The sequence below is a fragment of the Macaca nemestrina genome, chromosome 9 (genome assembly GCF_043159975.1).
Source record: "Macaca nemestrina isolate mMacNem1 chromosome 9, mMacNem.hap1, whole genome shotgun sequence".
Taxonomy (NCBI): domain Eukaryota; kingdom Metazoa; phylum Chordata; class Mammalia; order Primates; family Cercopithecidae; genus Macaca; species Macaca nemestrina.
The window spans coordinates 94,546,087-94,569,849 of NC_092133.1; the positions used below are offsets into that span (position 1 = coordinate 94,546,087).

A 23,763-nucleotide genomic window follows, 5' to 3' on the forward strand; every position below is an offset into this window, starting at 1 on the left:
AATATTTAAGTTTGTCTATAAACTTGTACAGGACCATATATACATTTAAGAAAATTCTTTCCATATAGCTATTCTTTTCCTTCATATATTTGCAAAAGTTTGCCAAACTAGCAAACCTTTAACAAATTTTACATTAAAAAGGTTAACAAGTTGTATATTGTGATAAAAATGCATCAAACTAGAAATTAGCATCTGTAAATATAAAAAAAAGAAACCCAAACAACCTCCCAAATTTAAATAAGTCAGGATATTGAAGTTATCAAAATTTATTATAGACAATCAAGAAATTAATATCAATGCCAATATGACATACATGATGTCCATGGAAGATGACAAAATTTAAAAGAAAGCCACATACTCTTAAATGCATTTGTAATTAAACAAGTGTGAAAGCTAAGTATTCCACTAAATGAAATCAAAGATAGATATAAAGAAAAGAGTTAGACTGGGTGCAGTCACTATCGCATGTAATCCCAATACTTTGGGAGGCCGAGGCAGGCAGCTCACCTGAGGTCAAAAGTTTGAGACCAGCCTGGCCTAAATGGTGAAACCCCATCTTTACTAAAAATACAAAAATTAGCCAGCCATGGTGGCATGTGCCTGTAATCCCAGCTACTTGGGAAGCTGAGGCAGGAGAATTGCTTGAACCTGGGAGGCTGAGGTTGCAGGGAGCTGAGATCACGCCATTGCACTTCAGCCTGGGTAGCAGAGACTTAGTTTAAAATAAAAAAAGAAAAAGAAAAAAAGAAAGAAAGAAAAATATATTTGATAATAAAGAGCCAGTTCTTTTGAGAGATGAGATAATAAGGCATTTCTGGTATGCACAGCAAGAAACCAGAGGAAAAAAATATTGTATATTAATAGCACTGAGAAACCAGACAGAACTTCAGATACAAATCAACAGAATAAATTGAACACCATTCCAACGTGCTTGAAATCATAATAAAATATTAAGTTTCCTGGGAAAAAATAAATAATGAAGTAACTCTAGAAGAACTTGAAAGCTGGATTAACTAGATAACTACTGAAGAAATTGAAAGCACTATCAAAAAATTTTCCCCAGAAATGGCATTTGAGCCAAATGAAGGGTCATATGAAAGTTTACTGTTTTATTTGTAGCATTCCAACACATAATAAAACATAATGTTTCTTTTTCAAAGGTCTCACAAGCCAAATGCAAAACCTAACCAGAAAGTATGAAAAGATGACAGCACAACTTTGGTCTCAGGATGATTTTTTAAAATACCAAAGTAATATATTACAAAATCAGATATAAAAATCTTCTTTTATAGAATACATTTATGCAGCCAACAAACATATGAAAAAAAGCTAATCATTACTGGTCATTAGAGAAATGCAAATCAAAACCGCAATGAGATACCATCTCATGCAAGTTAGAATGTTGATCATTAAAAAGTCAGGAAACAACAGATGCTGGAGAGGATGTGGAGAAATAGGAAAGCTTTTACACTGTTGGTGGGAGTGTAAATTAGTTCAACCATTGTGGAAAACAGTGTGGCAATTCCTCAAGGATCTAGAACCAGAAATACCATTTGACCCAGCAATCCCATTACTGGGTATGTACCCAAAGGATTATAAATCATTCTACTACAAAGACACATGCACATGCTTATTGAGGCACTGTTTATTGAGGCACTGTTCACAGTAGCAAAGGTTTGGAACCAACCCAAATGTCCCTCAATGATAGACTGGATAAAGAAAATGTGGCACACATACACCACGGAATATTATGCAGCCATTAAAAAGGATGAGTTTATGTCCTTTGCAGGGACATGGATGAAGCTGGAAAACATCATTTTCAGCAACTAACACAAGAACGGAAAACCAAACACCATATGTTCTCACTTATAAGTGGGGGTTGAACCATGAGAACACATGAACACAGAGAGGGGAACATCACACACCAGGGCCTGTCAGGGGATGAGGGGCTAGTGGAGGGATAGCGTTAGGAGAAATACCTAATGTAGATGATGGGTTGATGGTGCAGCAAACCACCATGGCACGTGTATATACCCATGTAACAAACCTGCATGTTCTGCATATGTACCTCAGAACTTAAAGTATAATAAAAAACAATCTTCTTTTATCAAAAGGAAGATTTAATCCCAATAATTTAATGTTTTGTCAATATAAATATCTGCACATTATTATTTATACTAACAACTAAAAAAGTTTCTATGATCACTTTGATAAGTACCATAAAGGCATTTGACAAAATGTAATATAATCTTGATTTTTTAAAAAAAGACAGAACAAAATTTTGTAAAATATTCTATCAGAAAACAGTAACAAACATCATACAGGATGTTTGATGATAATAACATGAAGCACAGAAGTATAATAACAGGAAGCACAGAAGTATCCCTATAAAAGTACAGAAAAATAGGAGCATACCCTTTACTGCATGTTTTCAGCATTTTTTCACGCAAGCCATATCAAGGCAATAAAGTAAGGGAGGAAATGATCTATAATTACTTAAAATGAAAAGATTTTAAAAAATCTTGTCAATAATGTAACACTGAAAATTTTTAAAAATGAAATATTTCAGTAAGGTGATATAAAATAAGTATTATGGAAATTAACATGTTTACCATATAGAAACAATATACTTGTTAGAAAATACTCAATAAATAGTATATATTGGAGAAAATTAATTTATACATATGTATATGTGTGTATACATATAAATATATGTGTGCATGCACACACACATACACATCAGGTCTGGGAACAGACCAGCAGGAAATATTCCAGGTTTATACAAGAAACTATTTGACCTAAATAAATATATTGCCATGTTCTTTGACTGGAAAATTCAACTGCATCCCAATGGGTTTTTTAAGGACATGAAGAGAGAATTCCAAAGTTCTTCTGGAAAAATACATTTGCAAGAATAATGATAGAAATTTGGCCTTAGCAGGTATCATGCTGTAATTACTAAAACGATAAGATAACCAAATTTACAACAATCAACCAATAGTTCAAAACAGATTCATATACATAATAAAGACAAATCAAACTGTGAGAAAATTGCTATCCACTTGAATTAAAAAAACTAGAACCACATCTTATACCATACACCAAACTTTCATACAGATTAATGATTTCAAACTGTAAAAAATCAATTTAAGTCAAAATAAAACAGGAAAGCAAATTTTCCTGAACTTGTCATGAAGAATGGCAGTCCTTTCTAAGTTAACTCAGTGCCCAGAAGTCATAAAGAAAAAAGCATACCAAATTCTCCTACATAAAAGTACATATTTCTACAGTTTTAGAAAATGCATGTAAGACTAAAGAAAAATAACTGAGGAGAACTATATAATAATGATTTTATATCTTTTTATCACTCACAATTCATTAGGAATAGCACAAAATTTTTACTAACCATTATTTAATCTTGCAGTACTGACTGAAACCTTGCTGTACGTCTGCAATTTTTATTCCCTACTGTCATGTAGCTTATATTCTAGTGGTGATTAACTAGCAAAGCTAAAAAAGAATATTACTTGAGGCTGTGTATGGTGGCTCATGTTTGTAATCCCAGCACTTTGGGAGGACTAGGTGAGTGGATCACTTCAGGCCAGTAGTTCGAGACCAGCCTGGCCAACAGGTCAAAACCCCGACTCCACAAAAAATACAAAAATTAGCCAGCTGTGGTGGCGTGCACCTCTAGTCCCAGCTAGTTGGGAGGCTGAGGCAGGAGAATCGCTAGAGCCCAGAAGGTGGAGGTTACAGTGAGCTGAGATTGTGCCACTGCACTCCAACCTGGGTGACAGAGCAAGACTCTGTCTCAGAAAAAAGAAAAAGAATATTAATTAAAAATAGTTTTTACAAATTGCAACTGCATAGGGAAACAGGCTTTCTCATGTACTATACAGCAGGTGCTCAAGAAGGTCTGTCTTAACAACAAGCTGGAAATAATGATCAAAACTCTAAAATGTACAAACATTATGTATGCCCCAATAATTTACTGTCCTAATTAAAGTATATTTTGACAAAATCCATAAAATTGTCTAATAAACAAAAGATGTGCATCATAGTCTTATTTAAATAGCAGAAAAGCAGAAATAATAAAGGTTCATCTATAAGAAAAAGTTAAATAGATAATTTTGTTGACACAAAGAGAAGGCTACAAAATGCCAAAAATATTAAAAGCACACACAAAAAAATCACAGTAAGTAGTGCATTCTATGATCCCATAGAATAAACTAGAAAAAACCCACATATTTTTATATGTGTATATATATATATATATATATATACACACATACACATATACATATACATACAGAAATGGTTGCAAGGTAATGCAGCCAGCCAAGAGCAGTTATCCCTAGAGGTATATGAACACACAATTCACAGAAGAAATACAAACATATAACTTTAGGAAAAGATATTCATCCTCACTAATAAAGCAAGGAGGATAGGGGCTATCACTTTCTTTATAAATTAAATGAAAAATACAATTATGTATTATCAAAAAAGAATATCTCTATTTCCTTTTAAGTCTTATCAAGTCACTTTGTAAAAGGTAAAATAAAGTGAATGTAATAAATTAAGACATCTTATTAAGGACAAATATCATAAATCATGTATATTAGTAAATGATTCCTTCTAACCTCACTTATGGATTTTAAAATATTCTTTCCTTTATGGGTGCATGTTTGTGTGTCTGTATGTGTGTATTCCTGTCTTTGTGTTTCAAATGTTTCTCTATTCCATGATCACATAACTTTATTTCTTTTCTTTTCTTTTCTTTTTCTTTTTTTTTTTTTTTGAGATGGAGTCTCCCTCTGCAGCTCAGGCTGGAGTGCAGTGGCACAATCTCCACTCAGTGCAAGCTCCACCTCCCAGGTTCATGCCATTCTCCTCCCTCAACCTCCTGAGTAGCTGGGACCACAGGTGCCCGCCACCATGCCCAGCTAAGTTTTTGTATTTTTAGTAGAGATGCGGTTTCACTGTATTAGCCAGGATAGTCTCCATCTGGTGACCTCGTAATCCACTCGCCTTGGCCTCCCAAAGTGCTGGGGTTACAGGGCGTCAACCACTGTGCCTGGCCCATGATCACATAACTTTCAAATTTTCTTCTAATATATATTTTTTCAATTAAAAACAATTTTTTTTTCTTTTGAGATGGAGTCTCGCTCTGTCACCCAGGTTGGAGTGCAGTGGGGTGATCTCGCTCACTGCAACCTCCGCCTCCCGGGTTCACACCATTCTTCTGCCTCAGCCTCCTGAGTAGCTGGGACTACAGGCTCCCGCCACCACGTCTGGCTAATTTTTTATATTTTTAGTAGAGACTGGGTTTCACTGTGTTAGCCACGATAGTCTTGATCTCCTGACCTTGTGATCCGCTTGCCTTGGCCTCCCAAAGTGCTGGGATTACAGGACTGAGTCACAGCCCCCGGCCCAATAATATTCTTATGGTTCAACTTCTTACACTTAAATTTTTAATATTTTTGGAGTTCACACTAGTGGCAATTGTTCTTTTTTATCCCAAAGTATTAGTTATTCCAAGACCACGTATTGAAGTTGTCCCTCAAGTTGCCCATCCCCCATGCTTCCTTCCACCCATCCCACACTCTTTCATTAGGACTTCAGTCGTATGCTTGTGTGTGTGTGTGTGTGCATGTGTGTGCAAGTGTGTGTGTGTGTGTGTGTGTGATGGAGTTTTACTCTTTCACCCAGGCTGGAGTGAAGAGCACAATCTCAGCTCACTACAACCTCCCTCTCCCAGGTTTAAGTGATTCTCCTGCCTCAACCTCCCAAGTAGCTGGGATTACAGGCATCTGCCACCACGCCCAGGTGATTTTTGTATTTTTAGTAGAGACAGAGTTTGGCCATGTTGGCCAGGCTGATCTCGACCTCCTGACCTCAGGTGATCAGTCCACCTTGGCCGACCAAAGTGCTAGTATTCTATCTGAATTATTTCTACAGGCTACCACTGGCCTTTCTCCATTCAGTATTGCATTTCTCCCATTCTACACCTCCCAATGCCTTAAAAGGCTGGTCTTAGACTACATATGGAGTGACATATCACTTCCTGCTTCAAATCCTTTGAATGGTTTTCCACTTTTTAATAAGCTCACGATTTCAGGTGTGGCCATATAATTTATCCCCCAAATAGGGAAATGATTGAAAATGGGAGAAAGGCTATTTATTTGTAATAATGCTGGAGCTGCAGGCATGAAGCAGACTGTCCTTGACAAACCCTGTTACCCCTTCCTCCTTCGCAAGCCATCCATTCACCTGTTCTAAGGCTGGTTTTGCATTTTCACATCTTCAAACTGAAAGTTTTTCCTTTATGGGACTTTACGTGCTCTTCCCTGTACCGAAATCATTTCTTTTTCACATCCCACCCCTGACCCATCTCCCACTTCTTTGTCCCCTTCTGTTTCCCTCATACTCCACCATGAGGTCTCACTTATATGCCACTTCCTCTGTAAAGTTTTCTTCAATATTCTCCCCCTGCCCAAGTTTGGGTTTAGCACGGTTCCTATGTATTTCATATCATTTCCATGCACTCCCTCTTTTAAATCCAGTATTTCTCCTATCACCTTCACTAGTGTACATATATCTTCTATAATCTGCATCCATAGGGCCTGGCACACAATAGACATTAATAGAAAAATATCTAAGAAAAAATGAATGGCTGGGCGCGGTGGCTTATGCCTGTAATCCCAGCACTTTGGGAGGTTGAGGGGAGTGGATCACGAGGTCAGGAGATTGAGGCGTTCCTAGCTAACATGGTGAAACCCCGTCTCTACTAAAAATACATAAAAATTAGCTGGGTGTGGTGGCACACACCTGTAATCCCAGCTACTCAAGAGGCTGAGGCGGAAGAGTCACTTGAACCTGGGAGGTGGAGGTTGCAGTGAGCCGAAGATCGCGCCATTGCACTCCAGCCCAAAAGACAATGGAAGACTCTGTAAAAAAATAAAAGAATAAATGGATGAATGAATATCTGTCCCTGGTGACATTTAGGAATTGCCAAAGAAAATTATACATTTTTTCAGGAAGAATTGCCAGATTTTTGAAATATGTGTATTATCTACCAGAATGGGTGCATATTTGGTTGTGTGTGTGTGTGTGTGCGTGCAAATGCATGCATCTGTGTTTTTTTAAAGTTCTATTACTTTGAAGATATACTTCAACTTTACTTTTAGTACAATGAATTAAGTATTTAAAATGAAGTAGCAAATCTTTACAAAGTAAATAACTTCCCTAACCCACTAGAAATGAAAGATAATATTCAAATTAACACACTAGAGTTGGATTTTTCATATTTTGACTATCAATAAAACTAACAACCTACATACCTTGCTTCTGTTTAAAAGGAAAACAAACAAAGATTTTAGTTTACTCCAAGGACAAAATAGATTAACTGATTATATCTTGAAATAGTCTTTATTTGAGGGTTTAACTTCTTGAAGTAATATGGAAATGAGGTCAAAGTGATGGTAGATAATATGAATGACTTCAAGAAAAGCAATGTTAAATGTTAGATCAAAAAGGGAAAAAGGATATTTTCTTCCCAAGACTAGCTAACTACAAACTGACATTGCCAAATGAAACATCATGTATCCTGGAATATTATCTATTTTGTATACATATTTCCTACATATATGAATATATGTCTTTCATGACAACTTTACACCATTCTTTAGTCACACTGCTAGATAAATATGAAAAAATAAACAAATTATCTACCTAAAATATTTTCCACCTAATAAAATTTAACTATCTAATTATAATGTTTTATCAAATGGCCCTTCTTAATACTGTCTAAAGTCATACCTCTTTCTTGAGCCAAATACCAGTTCTCATCCAGTATAATATTACATAATTAGCTATTCCATTTGAAACACTCTTGAACCAAATACCATAATCAGGGATTTTTGTGTATGTGTGAAACATGTTGTTTTCATTTCTAATACCCTTAAACCAAAACAATAATCTCAAAAAGGAGTTTAAGAAACTACTCATAGCTCACCTCTCCCTCCCGTGGATGATACTAACTTCTCAGGTGCAGACTAAGACCAAATGAAGAAATCTTCAGAACATTCTCTGGCTAAAAATCTCCTTCTCTTAATGTTTTTACACACTTTGCTTTTAACATCAAGGAACTTTTCTGCTCTAATCTGATCCTTGTTCTTTTAGAACAAAAATTTAATGACTTCCTGAACCACTACAAATCAATTACCCTCACATCATTAATCATAGCCTATTTAGCCTTTATAGCAATATATTCATGTACTTATATTTACTTATAGGGATTAGGTTTCACAGTCCATGCATGTTTTTAATGTCATTTTTTAATTTAATACCATCTCTCTTTTTATAAAAATAAATGTAAAATCAACTACAGCACAATTCCAAAAGCTATTTCTCAAAAAACGTAGGAACTAGTTTTTGTATCTAGGCAGAAATTTTCATTCAACACTCTACATATGATCACTAGTAATCATCTCAAGCTAAATGATCATTTTAATTATGTAATTATGTAATCCATATGCAATTCTGACTCACAGAACAATATCTGACACATAATTGTGACAGTGTGAAGTCCAAAATATATACAGTGCAGGATTTAGTGCAGTAATGACCTCAGAATAATTGCAGGAAAATTCTTAAAAGCCTGCTGTAAACTGATCACATTTGGATGAAAAATAAGTGATTAACTCAGGAGGCAATGGGAAAGGGAGAACTGAAATCTGTCTGCCAATATTTTATGGGTATTTTACACTGGAAAAATGCTCTTCTCTGTAAAATGGAATGATATTTTGAAACATAAATTAGTAAAGGGACAGGAAATGGGGAGGTGAAAGGGGAAATAAAGAGGAATATTGAAATGATCCTACAGAAAAATAGGTATATTTGTCAAACATATTGGAATCCCATTAACTACCCAAGTAAAATGGACCTAAACAAAATCACTAGTAGGTTCTGTATAATGTGCTCTTTATTTAAAATGAAAATGACCTTGAAGCTACATTGTATTTATCAGAACTTCAATTCTGAGCTTCCCAATTAGAGTATTTTATAGTTTCTCATCACATTATAATCAAAAGCTCACCTCTTTCTTATTCATAGGATTTAGGCTATTAAAATACTGTGCCTATGTGAAACACATTTACTTGAGAATTGATGCTTAAAACAAAATTCATCTGAAGGCTCAGAAAGTGGCCCTGTTTGAAGATATTTATTACCAGCGCAATATGTCCTCACCTTCACACTGGGTTTTGACAGTAGTTTCAACAGCTCTCTGATCTCACTGTTTAATGGATTGTTCTGAAGCTCTTCAGCCAGCTGCAAGGGACATTACATTGACACAAAGAACATTTAGTATGAGCATCGTTAGGTTGTGTGTGTGACAACTGAGAATCTGTCTTGCTCAAGGCTATTGCTTTCCAATGTTTAAGGAGAGGTCACCATAAAAGAAAACAGATCATCAATCATTGCTCTTCCTTTTAGGCCTTCCCTAGTCCACATTCGACCCCAGGCTCTCGGCTGAGTACAAATCAAGTAATCTTATCCGCCAGATCACCTTCTGATTTATTCCAAGAAGGGCAAACCCTAGCACTTCATCCATGTGAATGGTCTTTTGTATCTAGCCAAAGGACCACTTGTGAGAAGAACTGGATAAAGCTTTGACATGTAACCTCCTGCATCCCCCACAAAAACAGAGCTTCTGAATGAGGCAGTGAAATCCACAGGGTTTCCAAAAACCTATGGGGATTCCAAAAACCCATAGTAGCTGTACTGTTTAGAGCTAGGGTAAAAATAATTAGAATGCCCCTAATAGAACAAATGGCCTGAAACTCTTATTATGTTTACTTATTCAGATGAAGAAGTCTGTTAAATACCAACCAATTGTAATATCAATTGTAAAATGAGCTATAATGGGTTGACAAATACCCTGGTACCAAAAATGCTGACTGTACTCTACTATAATAACCAAGACTTCTCATTTGGGTTCTACATAAAGAAAATGTTAGAACTTCAAACCTGCCTCATGTCTGCCATTAAGAGATATTCCTATCAATATTCCAATTCAGTTTTCTTAAGAAGAAAACCAAGACTCGAACAGGAAAAAAGGTTAGAATTATGAAATATGTGGTATATATATATAAGTGCATTTTATTTAAAAACCCTTCTTAAAATCTTGCATGAAATTTCCATTTGCCCCTATTTTGTCTACCAAGCTAAAAATAATTGTTCATATCTCTCTGGAAAAGGACTTTTCTCTAAAAGAAGGGCATAATATAATTTATACACAAAAAATAAAATCATAAAAAATTGTACAGTCATTATCATTAACTACCTTTCACAAATTGCTTTTACTTTTTTGAGGTAATATTTCTACAGAACTTTTAATCTACAAATGACATAAAGGTTATTTGCATACTTCAGTCACTTAAAACATAATATATTTTAAAATTTAAATATACTGCTCTGACAAATTACAAGATACTATGGTTTATCGTATTTACATAGCAGTCTCTAATTTTTTATAAAGCAATATTGTTGCAGTATAATTGGGCCACAACAACATTGGTTTAAAAACAAATGTTTCCCAAAACTTTGCTTTCTTGGGTGGAAACTGCGCCTTACTTGAGCAACCATATCTACATCTTTATTCACCTTCATGTAAAAAGTTTTGGTTCAATAATGCAGAAGTAAGTTTCCTCATTAAATATATATTGAAACATACTTGTAATCTTTGTAGATAAAAATAGAAAGGAAAATGTTTGGGAACTAAACAAATAGCACACAACTTGGATATTTATTACATATGCATATTTTCTAAATTAGAATACAAAGTAGGTCAAATAAAATCAACTTCTCAAGATGGCCAATTTTTTAACTATATTATGGCCTGGATATTTTACCACATTGAATTATAGCTTGTTTTATCAAAAATAAAGGAAAAAATATTAAAAAGCAATAAATAAGCTATGGGATGTCATTATAACCAGCCTTCACACTAAACATATTTCTCGTTCAACTTTGGGTCCTTTATAATTTATCCTGGTGCATTCTCAATTCATTTGAGTCTGTAAGTTAACAGTAAGAATCAGTGAGTTAGTGTCCTTCCTCCAAGTTTAAAATAAAATTATAGCTACAGGATATTAACTACTCCATCAATGTCAACTGCTTCTAAAATTTATTTTTTGATTATGAAGGTAATTTGGAAAAATCTAATATCCATAAATAATTACTATGTTTTGCAATCCATTTTAAAAACAATCCTGTCTTTTTATGTATTTCATATGCTTAGTTAGTATCCTAGTATCTGTCTTTTTTTTTCTTTTTTTTGAGATGGAGTCTCACTCTGTTGCCCAGGCTGGAGTGTGGTGGTGTGACCTCGACTCACTGCAAGCTCTGCCTCCTGGGTTTCACCATTGTCCTGCCTCAGCCTCCCGAGTAGCTGGGACTACAGGTACCCACCACCAAACCTGGCTAATTTTTTTGTCTTTTTTTTAGCAGAGACGAGGTTTCACCATGTTAGCCAGGATGGTCTCAGCCTCCTGCCCTCGTGATCTGCCCACCTCGCCCTCTCAAAGTGCTGGGATTACAGGCATGAGCCACTGTGCCTGGCCCTGTCTTTTTTTTTTAAATATAGAAAAGAATACAGACCTTAAAGCAATAAACTTTTGTAGCTTTAAGGTTTTGTTTGATACAAGAATAGCTATTCCTGCTTACTTTTAGTTTTCATTTTTGTGAAATATCTTTTTCCACCTTTTTACCTTAAGTTTCCTAAGTCCTTATGTGTTAGGTGACTCTCCTGAAAACAGCAGATAAGTGGTTGGTGGAGTTTTATCCATTCTGTCATTCTATATTTTTTTTACGTGGAGCATTGAGGCCATTTACATTCAATGTTAATGTTAAGATGTGAGGTACTGTTCAGTTAATCCTGTTAGTAGTTACCTAGACATTTTTTTTTTTCATTGTGTTATTGTTTTACAGGCCCTGTGAGGCTTATGCTTTAAGGAAGTTCTATTTTGATGTATATAAAGCTTTTGTTTTAAAATTTAGAACTCCCTTTAGCATTTCTTGTAGTGCTGGTTTGGTAGTGGCAAATTCCCTTAGCACTTGTTTGTCTGAAAAAAGTCAATGTGAAGGAAAGAGTTTTCTGTGAGAAAGATATTCTGTGAGACAGAGTATCAGTATCAGGTAACCTATAAAAAAATCTGTCAGACTAATAGCAGATTTCTCAGCAGAAACCTTACAAACCAGAGGGATTGGGGCCCTCCTGCTTTTAGCCTGAAACCATATAAATGCCAGTCAAGAATTCTGTGTCTGTCAAAACTAAGCTTCATAAATGAAAAAGTGATAAAGTATTTTTCAAGCTTTTTAGTATATAGTTTGTGGTTTTGTTTTCTTCTATATAATTGCCTATATACCAAATACAGAATTTTCAATTCTTTTTATTTTTAACATACACATTTTCTATTTCATTATAAAATTCTTTTAAATATTTTAACATCATTTAATTGACTACATCAGTAGAATTTTGCATAATTTTCTTTTACAGTATTCTGTAAATCATATGTGCCTTTTATGCCTAGATAAAATAATAGATGCAATAGTACTGCAAAAAAACTAAATAGATATAATCCTTGCCTTTATGAAACTTAAAGTGAATGGAATAGAGATTATAAAATCATACACATATTAATGTTATCATAAAAGTAAAGTGTGCTTTACTAGAATTTTAAAAGGTAACCACTGAGATTAACAGTTTAGGGCAGGTGTCTCTGCAAAAGGGACACATCAACTAATAAGAAATCCTTAGAAATAATTTCTGTTGTTTTAACTTATTCAGAATTCCTTTCATTTCTTTCCCAAATCACATTCTCTTTTCTATTGGTGAGTTGAACCTTCCACATTTCATACCCTCTTGGCTCATGAGTGAACACGTTACCCATGCCAAGACAATAATAGTTTCTCTTAGGTGTTTAAACCTTAAACGTGTATTCAAAAGAGCAGAAAATGATCAGACCTATGTTAGTCCAATGATAGTAAAATGAAGCCTATTGGTTAATTCTTGTTCATCTAACTCTTAAAACCAAGCTTATTTCTGTCATTCCAGAATTACGAAATAGGCTTTGCCTTTAATTCTCTACAACAAGCATAAAAAGGCAATAGATTCCTCTTTTTGCTTAAATTGCACAGAATTCACTTCTGTGGCTTATGTAACAGTCAACCCTAGCTGATACAGTCATTATTGTATAGTAAGAAAAGAAATGAGATGCTCACAAATGAAGCTAGGAGTCAACTGGTGTAGGTTTTCAGGGCATAAAGGACTTTTGAATTTCATTCTAATGGAAAGCCATTTAAAAATGTTAAGCAGGAGACTGCACAATCAGAAGTATGTTTTCATAATAAAACAGCTTCAATATCTGGACTAACACTTGAGGTTCACTGTCTCACAGCTATGGTAAACAAAGTCATGAACACACAAAGAGTGACGTTGAGAGCAGAAGTTTAATAGGCAAAAGAAAGAGAATAGCTCTCTGCTGCAGACAGGAGACTGGAGAAACTGACTGCCGGTCTGTGGTGAAATGCAGGGGGTTTCATAGATAAGCTGGTAAGGGGTAGTGTCTGACTTACACAGGGTGTAAAAAACTGGTTAGACCAGGTGATCCATTTGCATAGAACACAAATCTTTGGTAGATCCCACCCTAATCTTTTATTATGCAGGTGGGTTTATTATGAAGGTGTGTTAACTCTTGTTGAAAGTGAGCTAGGGGGTTATATGCTAAATCAACTAAGAAGTCTCTTGCCCTAAAAGAAAATCATTTGTAAGAAAAGATCATCCATGCTGCATTTCAAAAGGGTTCAGACCTAACTTTGAAGGGATATTTCTTACCCACAGTAAAGCCATGGAAAGAAGAGTGACCCAAAGAAGGTGTGTTCCTTGGGACAGTTGTGTTGCAGGGCTTTTACAGGGCTTGAGGAGGCCCTGCATTTTTGGATTATTAATGATGGCTTCTAGCCCTTTCCTAGAATCCGGCTTTACGGAAAAAAACCTGGGATCCATAAGGTGGATCTGGACTGGCTTAGTGGCTATAACTTGACCTATTCTTTCATGAGTTGCCCACACTTCTGGATTAATATTGGCTTCCACCAGGGGGAAACAAAGAGTTTGTCCTGGGGTTATAAGAACGCTACCCCCATGTGAGCTAAAATATCTCTACCTAATAAAGAAGTGGGGCTTTTAGGCATGATTAAGAAGGCATGTATAAACAATAGGTCCCCCAAACTACAGCTAAGGGGTTGAGAAAAGTATCTGGTTAGACTCTTTCCTGAGATGCTTATCACAGTCATGCTACAGGAAGAGAGGAGACCTGGATTAGAGAGAAGTAAAAGACTGTCTGCAGCATTCAGAAGGAAGTCCACCGTCTTCAATTTCCAGAATCACCAGGGCTTCTGAGCAATAATGGCAGTTTGAGCCACCGGAGTTGGGAGTCTGATCCCAGGGACCCACCAGTCCTGTTGGACCATTGGTGAAACCAGTTTTGGGACCTGGTGACCTCCGTCTCTGGGGGCAGTTTGATTTACAGTGGTCACTACCATGTGCTGGACAGTGTCAAGATGGTTTCTTCTTGCTGTGTGGGCAATTCTTCTTAAAGTGCCCTGACTTGCCACATTGGTAGCAACTAGCAGATGCACCTCAGGGATCCTGGATCTTGCAAGACTGTAAAGCAGCTACTACAGCCTCTGTCCTTCTGTGGGTTTCCTCTGTTTCTCGTGGGCTTCCTCTTGGTTCCTATCATAAAATACCAAGGTGGCCACCCTCAAGAGGTTTTCCAAGGTGGTATCTGGTCCTATAACCTGCTTCTGCAGTTTCCTTCTAATATCAGGAGCTTCCTGTGTAATCTGTGTAATAAACTTATCTTTTAAAATTAGCTGCCCCTAGACTGATTCAGGTTGATATGGAGTTGTGTTTTATTAGTGTCTCTCTCTGCTTTGCCATAAAGGTTGTGGGATTGTCTTCTGGATTTTTGTCTATTATGGAGATTTTAAGGTAACTAAGAGGTTTGGCACTAATTCTTCATAGCCCCTCCAATATGCACATTAAAAAGTGTTTTCTTTTCCATTCATCTGTGGAGTCATTGGGATTCTAATCGGGATTGTCAAGAGATATTTCCTCTCTTTCTATTGGGAATGGTGTTTCCCCTTTTATTTGTCCTTACCTATTTTCTCTTTTGCTTTTTGGCCTACTATAGGAGACATATTGCTCATCTTTGAATTTCTCTGGTGCCTGCAGAGTTGCCTGTTTTTCAGCAGCAGTTAGAGCTTGGCTTAGGAGCAGCATAACATCCCTCTATGATAGGTCGAACATGTGAGATAAATTTTGGAATGCTTCTATATACCTATCAGGGTAATCAGAAAATCGGTCTAAGTCTCCCTTTATTTGCCTAAGGTCCTGAAATGAGAAGGGAACTTGAACCCTAGTGGCATCACCTTCATTAGACATTTCCTATATGAGTAAGAGCAAAGCTGGAGGAGTATGGAGTTTTGGAGATGTGGAAGTGGAGGAGCCTATGGTGTGGTTAGAAGATGCCCTGAATAAGGGTGGCAGGAAGGGCTGGGACACTAGATTGCTCCCTCAGATGGTTCTCCTAGAAGTTGCCTTTCTAGTTTTGGAGAATTATTCCTTTTGGACCTGCCTGATATGACTGCTAAAAGAGATGGGTCAATTGTGCAATGCTTGCAAAGGTCTGTCTAGGTTGTCTCATAGGGCAAAGAAAACCTCTATATAGAAAACCTTGAACCATTTGCTCTCTAATCTACAGAGAAAATCTAATTTTTGATAGTATTAAAATCAAGGCTTCCCTCCAAAGCCAGGTTAGTTCAAGATGGCAAGAAGGCCACACCCTTGTGTAAAAGAAAATGAAACGCTTTTTCTTTAAAGTCTTTGGGTCATAGAAGTCCTAGTGCTTCAGAATGCACTCCAGAGGAGTACAGGCCAAAGATGGTCTGTTACCCATCTAAAAAGAGAAGTGAGAAAAACGTATCCGTTTAGTCTCCTTCCTTTCTTTTGGAATGATCCAGGGTGAAGGGGGTGGCAATGGTGGTATCCTTTCCATTGTTTCCTTCCTTGGTTCCCTGAGCCCCAGCATCCATTAAATGTGGATGCAGACATCACCCTCAGGTATGGATCCAGAGGAGCTAAGCAATGGGATTAGTCCCATTTACCAATGAAACTTTAGTCCTCTGTTGGTGATTTCCCTTTGACTTTCTAGACTTCTGTGATCCACGTGACTTCCCAACAGATGGCTCTCAGGACAGACTATGTAACAGTTTTATGTGAGCAAGGCCCCTTAATGGAGAGAGAGTACTGGGTTGCGCCCTATATTCTGTTTTTATTCCCCAGATTAAAGTATATATTCTTAGGCAGTGGTTCTGGTTATTATCCATACTACATAAAATCCCCTTATTATTTAAGTATCATTCTAACTGGAGGTAGAATAGATGCCTTAACAAAATGTAGGGCCTGAACGGCAGTTTTTCTGCTGAAGGGAAATTATTGACACAAAATTTGGTTTTGGGAAACATTTTCCTCCTTGTTGTTGAGTTTTCCCATTCATAGATGGGGCATAAAGCTTGGTTTATAGTTGAGGGGTGCAAAAAGGGAATAGAATTGGGAAAATACAATGTTCCAGCAAAGGCCTGATGAGGAACCTCTTGGAGAGGATTCCTATTTCCACTAGGTGGCACTGTAGGTCTTGAAATACCATGTGCTTTCCAGACAAAGGATAGAGAAAAAGACGTACACTGGGTGGGGGAGGGGAGACCTCCTGTTCCTAGAAAAATCACAAAAATGGCAATCCCTTAAGCTATACTCCCGGTTACTATGGCATTTGCTGATCTTGCCTAACAGGATTATTTCCTTTAATTGTAAACATTCCCGCAGCATTGCATATAGAGAGGGGACAGGAGACATAGTGGTTATGGAGAAGAAAGAAAAATTGATGATAAAAACTTGGTGATTCTGCTGCTAATGAGCAGTGAAATGCTGGAAGAGTAAGAATCGAGAAGCATTTGGGTAACACTGGGATGTAGCCTTGTCCAGGAATAGCCAAATGCCTCTGGATCTCTTCCAATCCTACATGATGGCTAGGCTCTTTGTGAAAGTCAACCAGTTCAAAACAGAGCCAACGTTTCTAGCACTCGGAGGGTGCTGGGGGATTCACTCAGTATTCCCCAGCAAGCCTGTCACCTGCATCTTGAGAATGCAGGTAAGCATGACTGGCCATCTCTTAACTGTCCATCAGACACACAGTTTTAAGTTTTACTATACAACTTAAAATTGAGGACAGAAGGCCTCAAAAAAAGTAGAGAGTTGGGATCCACTCCTATACTTACTCTTCTGATGAATCTACCTTGGATCCTGGATGAGCCCCCACAATGAAACAGCCTCTTCTAGAGTAACACCCATGAGTAACACCCATGTTCCTTGTCTTATGGCCATGGAAAACTAGGATGCAGACACACAAAGAGTGAGGTTGAGAGTGGAAGTTTAATAGGCAAAAGAAAGAGAATAGCTCTCTGCTGCAGAGAGTTGTTCTGGAAAAATGGGTTGCCTGTCCAAGGCAAAATATAGAGGGTTTTAAAGATCAGCTGGTGAGCAGGCATTGTCTGATTTGCATAGGACATGAAAAAGTGGTTAGACCAGGTGTGCTATTTACATAGAAGGTGAAACTCTGGTAGTCCCATTTTAAGCTTTTATTATGCAGGCAGGTTATCTGCCTGAGCTGTGCCATGTTGCCCATTTCTTTGTTCCTGTAAACACGGTAACTAAAAGGGAAGATGGAGACTCCATGTTGAATATGTGTGGCCAGCATTCCCCCATGTAAGCTTCCAGCTTGTTTATTTATGTCTGAAGCTTGATTTTTCAGGCTGCTCTTTGTTAGAAAAAAGAAATAATTTTCTGGGCTGCTTTTTGTTAGAAGGGAAGCTCTGTCAAAGACTCTTTATCCCTCATTATCTGCCTAAGTAATTTTTTTCCACATAACTTCTGTATCAATAAGATCACTTTGGGCCAGGCACGGTGGTTCATGCCTGTAATTCCAGCACTTTGGGAGGCTGTGGCGGGTGGATCACCTGAGGTCAGGAATTCAAGACCAGACTGACCAACATGGTGAAAACCCATCTCTACTGAAAATACAAAAATTAGCTGGGCATATTGGTGGACACCTATAATCCCAGCTACTCGGGAGGCTGAGGCAGGAAAATCACTTGAATGCAGGAGGCAGAGGTTGCAATGAGCTGAGATTGTGCCACCACACTCCCACCTGGGCTATAAGAGTGAAACTCCACCTTGCTGGGGGCAGTGGCTCACACCTGTAATCCCAGCACTTTGGGAGGCCAAGGCAGGTGCATCACCTGAGGTTGGGAGTTTGAGACCAGCCTGACCAACATGGAGAAACCTTGTCTCTACTAAAAATACAAAATTAGCCAGGCATGGTGGTGCATGCCTGTAATCCCAGCTACTCGGGAGGCTGAGGCAGGAGAATCGCTTGAGCCCAGGAGGCAGACATTGTGGTGAGCCAAGAACATGCCATTGCACTCCAGCCTGGGCAAAAAGAGCGAAACTGCATCTCCAAAAAAAAAAAAAAAGAAAGAAAGAAAGTAAGAAAGAAAAGAAAAGAAAAAGAAAGAAAAGGTGTGAAACTGTACCTCAAAAAAAAAAAAAGTCACTTTAACTGTAGTGTGGACAATGCCTTGAAAGACAACAGAGGAGTACTATCAGGGAGATCACTTCAGTAGCTATTGTCATATTGGAGACAAAATATTTTAAGTACTAAAATCTGGTAAAAATTATGGAGTGAGAAAGGCAAATGCCCAAAGAATTTTTATGCAATTTAGGATACAACAAAGCTATGGGAAAACTAAAAATTGCCAGAATAGTAAGACGATGGAATACTTTGCAGCCATAAAGAAGAATGAAATTATGTCCTTTGCAGAAACAGGGATGGAACTGGAGACTGTTATACTTAACAAACCAGTGCAGAAACAGAAAGCCAAATACCAAATGTTGTCACATATAAGTGGGAGCTAAATGTTAACACATAGACCCATAGAGGGGAGCAACAAACACTTGAACCTGTCAGAGGGTGGAGGGTGGGATGAGAGGGAGGATCAGAAAAAAAAATGAATGGGTTAATACAAGATAATAATAGGCTTAATACAAGAGTGATAAAATAATCTGTACAGCAAACCACCATGACACTAGTTTACCTATATAACAGACCTGCACATGTAGTCCTGAAAAAATAAAAGTGAAATAAAAGAAGAATGAGAAAGTCAAGCTAAGCACACTGTTACAAAAACAAATATATTAAAATATTAAAGTAAAAAATGTTTCTGACAGGAATGTCTCAATGAAAACATTTTTGATGAAATGTTGCCTAAGATGAAGACAAAATATTCACTGACTTGGCAACGTGAAAGTCATTCCTGACCTGAGTGGATTTGTAGTTGTAGAGGTCACTAAAGATTGGTTTGTAAAATAAATCACTGAAAGAATTTCTGTTTCCGGTAAGACGGCAAACTAGACAATCTAAAATCTATCCTAATTAAGATTACTTAAAATGAATACCTGAGTCCACAAGAAACTAAGAAAAATCTTTAGGGGTCAGAAATAAAATGCAAACCTTAAAACTTAAAGCTCAAACAGGTTGCCTTAGAGAAGTTATCCTGTCTCAATAATGTATGAACTTTGGTTTTAATGTTCCAAATAAAAAGACATCAGGCTTCTAATGAATGGAAGGTAGAAACTGATGAGACCCTGTTCATATGGCTGAGAATTTCAAAGGGGTGCCCTTTCAGCGATAGGGTAGAACATTTAATGATAGAAACAAACAAACAAAAAAACATACATGCACAGAAATCACAAAACCCAAAATCACAGCATTGGGAGACAATAATAAAGCTTGCCCAATTTGCTCTATGCTCTGGAGAGGAAGTAAAAAGTGTGCTATAAAAATGTAGAGCCAAACAGGCTATAAATAGATTTTGGGTTTGAATTTACACTATGTACCTGGTTTAATAAACCCCAAACTTTAAATTGACGTGAAGAATCAGGTGGTGGAGTAAACACAAAACCTCAACCCAGACTGAAACATAAATTTACAATAGAAAATAAGAAAACATGAAAGGAACCAACCCCTATGATGACAAATTAATGGATACAAACATTTAGACTACTCTCTAAGCATCTTACAAAATAGAAAGGCAAATAAAGATGATAAGATAAGTATTTTCAGTGATTAAGGACCTAAGAGGAGGAATTTAAAAATATTAGAAACAAATAACACTCTATATAAATGAGAGGCACCCAGAGTATCTTCTTGGGGTAGGCAAAATTCTCAAGAAACCCCCATTTCCCTATCCACATGTAATTCAAGGAAACACGAATGTAGGTTCTGCTGCAAAGGGACTTTGCAGATTGAATTAAGGTTACTGGTCAGCTGACTTCAAAATAAGTAAATTATCCTGCATTATCCGGGCATACCCAATGTAATCACATGAGCCTTCAAAAGCAGAAGGGGAAGGCAGGAAGCCAGTGGAAGATGTGGCAGAAGAGAAAATAAGAGACATATAACAGAAGGGGAAGTCAGAGAAATTCTAAGCATGAGAAGGATTCAACTGGTCTTTCTTGGCTTGAAGATGTAGGGACACATGCAAAGTCCTTATAAAAGCCTCTAGGAACTAAAGGTGTCCCCTGTCCTGCAGCTGACAGCCAGTAAGGAATGGTTACCTCAGTCCTATAAATGCAAGAAAGGCAATGTATTCTGCTAACAGCATAAATGGGCCTGGAAGAAGTTTCTTTCCAGAGTCTTCTGATAAGAGCCCAGCTGGCTAACACCGATTTCAGCCTTATGTAATGTTTTCTTGTAGAATGTTTTCAAGGAGTTTTAGAACTTGGCTCTGAAATTCTCGTTTTACTTAGAAATTACTTATGCTTGCTCAGCAATCATTGTGTATACTTGAGAACTCTTGAGATATAAGAAAGCCTGTAAGTTGTTTCTAAATATGATAAACTTATCGTGCTTCCTAAGCTTAACAATTCTTACAGCTGATATTCATTTAACAATGTTTTAAGTGTTTCTTAATTTTATTATGCAGAGGTTTCCTGCTCCCCAATTTTTGGAGCCTATAAATATGTATTTTTTCAGGTCCCAAAGAATGTTGTAGGTCCTTAAAACTCTAGTAGATTCTGAGCCCTGTGCTTAAGTCATGTGAAAGATAGAACAGTCCTGTGCCTGCCTCAGACACATATAGTGGTTGTATATACACCTGCAGTAAAATCAGCCTGCTATCCCCACATATTCACAATTTTAAGCTTATTGAATACAGTGCTTTTTGTGTTGTTGGCTGATTATTTTTTAGTGACTAGCATAGGTACTATAAAATAATGGCTTAATAAATGTACTTACTTAAAGTAATCAAAAATCCACAACTTCAACTATATGTCATAATCTCCTTCCTAAAATATCTATTTGAAATTATACTTCTAAAGACTCTCAAAATTTTTGGATCCTCTTTAACAAAAAAATTGCTTATCTTTATTGTGTTAAAAGATGGTACAAATAAACAAAATATAAAACCATACGCAAAGTGGGAATCCCTATAAATATTTGACTTCTAGATATGTGTTTCATTAGATGTTAGTTACAGATTTCTTTCTAAGCATTTATAGAATCATATTCAGAATATTCTAGACATTCCATATCCTTAACACAGCAACGGCTTCCTAGTACTCTGAAAATTTTTCTCAGGACCAGGGAAATTTTCCTTGGTGGTATAGAGATTTTAACAGAGTGTGCTCTAAGAGCATCTTAACATACATGATGAAACAAAAACTATGCACAGGCCTAGCTGTTATGTGCAGGGAAGGGCAGGCAGGCTGATATTCATGAGCAATTAGCAACACAAGCAGCAATATTTGTTCCAAAAGTTCACAGGATCCTTCTCAACCTCAGTAGAAAGTATTAATTAAAAACAACTCCCTCACCTAGGTATGCTGAAGTGAGATTAACAATATTTAAATGAATAATAACATGAATTATTTCACGTGCAAACCTTCATGTGTGATACTTATCCCTGGGTACAATAATTGGGTCTGAAATCCAAAGGCTAGGCTTTAACTCCTCTGTGGAATCCTGCTAAACTGGACCTTTCCACTTTAAGATAATAATGCTATGACATTGATTTTTTTTGTACATGGGTAGTTTTGCTCACTTCTAAACCCAATAAAACCCCCAGTCTTTTTTTTTTTTTTTTTTTTTTTGAGACGGAGTCTCTCTCTGTTGCCCAGGCTGGAGTTCAGTGGCGTGATCTCAGCTCACTGCAACCTCCGCCTCCCAGGTTCACACCATTCTCCTGCCTCAGCCTCCCAAGTAGCTGGGACTACAGGCGCCTGCCACCACACCCAGCTAGTTTTTTGTATATTCAGTAGATATGAGGTTTCACTGTGTTAGCCAGAATGATCTCTATTTCCCGACCTCGTGATCCACTCGCCTCGGCCTCCCAAAGTGCTGGGATTACAGGTGTGAGCCACTGTGCCAAGTCAAAACGCCCATTCTTACCTAGGGACAGACCCTGTGACCCCGAAAGTCAGATTTCATGTGGCCAGTGAAAGAGTGCAACTTAAATCTGAGAATAACCAAAATGCTTAAAACTCAGCATGTTGTGCTTCCATCGAAAAGCAAGATGGGAAAAAAATGTATAAATAGAAAGAAAAACAGGGAAAGGGACAAGGAGAATTTGTGTTCTGTAAGTATCGGGATGAAGCTCCCTACCTCTTTCATTGCTGTTCCACAGCACTGCTTTTGCCAGGACTGGAGACTTGGTTTCCAGCTCTTGCACCTCCTCCAGCAATGCCTTTTTGCAGATGTGCTTGGCCTTGTATAAAGAGGAAAAATGAAACATGGCATAAGAACTTGACACAACTGAAAAGAGAGGTTACTCCCATCTTGGGCCATACCCAAATGCCCTTTGATAGAGGTTGAGGTTGGAGAAGTGTTGTAGCATGTACAGTCACCACGCATGACTTGTAATCCATCTCTGTAGCCTGGAGGCATCCCAAGTGCTGCAGACCAGACCCGGACAGTAAATGTCAAAAGTCACCACCACCCCAAAAAGAACTAAAAGTCTGTAGATCTGCTGATGAGCCCAGTCATTCAAGGACAGGTTGAGGTTCACAAAGACCCAGGGTCTTCCTGTAAAGCTTTTCTTGGCAGGATCTGAAAACCCAGAAGATGCTTTATATCCTCATCCTAGTGAACAAACGCTGGTTCCCTGTTCCTTGACCTGACTGCAGTCAGAGATCCCAGGAGTTAGCTGGTTTTCTCCCTCCCTTTTGGTATGAAAAGAGCCACTGCCAGAGCAGCCACGGACTTAGGATGCTAGAGTGCATGGTTTGGAAGCAAAACATTTGGCCTGAAATGTGGCCTCAACACAAATACACAGTGCAGATTTTTCATCTTACCCTGGTGATGACTAACCATTAGTGTCCACATAAGTAGGCTTTGATGAAATACTACATCTTATGAAATAACTCTCAGCCAGGAAAGCTCACTCTTCTGGAACTGTAGGAAGTGTTCCTGTACCTTTTTTTTTTCTGACTAAACTGATTAGTACCTTACAATGTTCAAATATTTGGCTAATTTCAGGGTTTTTCTATAATTGAGACTGAACAAAGCTAAAATTGATCTACTATTG

At 37.4% G+C, this 23,763-nt stretch overlaps 1 protein-coding gene across 29 annotated transcripts in view; it reads right to left on the bottom strand.

Annotated features, from left to right (window-relative positions):
- The window catches only part of LOC105499843 (MAGUK p55 subfamily member 7-like), a 112,627-nt gene that overhangs the window by 79,388 nt on the left and 9,476 nt on the right, over positions 1-23,763 (bottom strand). For all 29 annotated transcript variants that reach the window (XR_011608070.1, XR_011608068.1, XR_011608067.1 and 26 more), the window contains 2 exons: positions 22,842-22,944; positions 9,250-9,330 (listed from right to left, as the gene is read on the bottom strand). Coding sequence is in view for 1 of the 29 variants with exons in the window: in XM_071070134.1 (XP_070926235.1) it covers positions 9,250-9,330; positions 22,842-22,944 (184 nt within the window). In the remaining 28 variants the exon portion in view is untranslated. The remainder of the gene's footprint in view (positions 1-9,249; positions 9,331-22,841; positions 22,945-23,763) is intronic.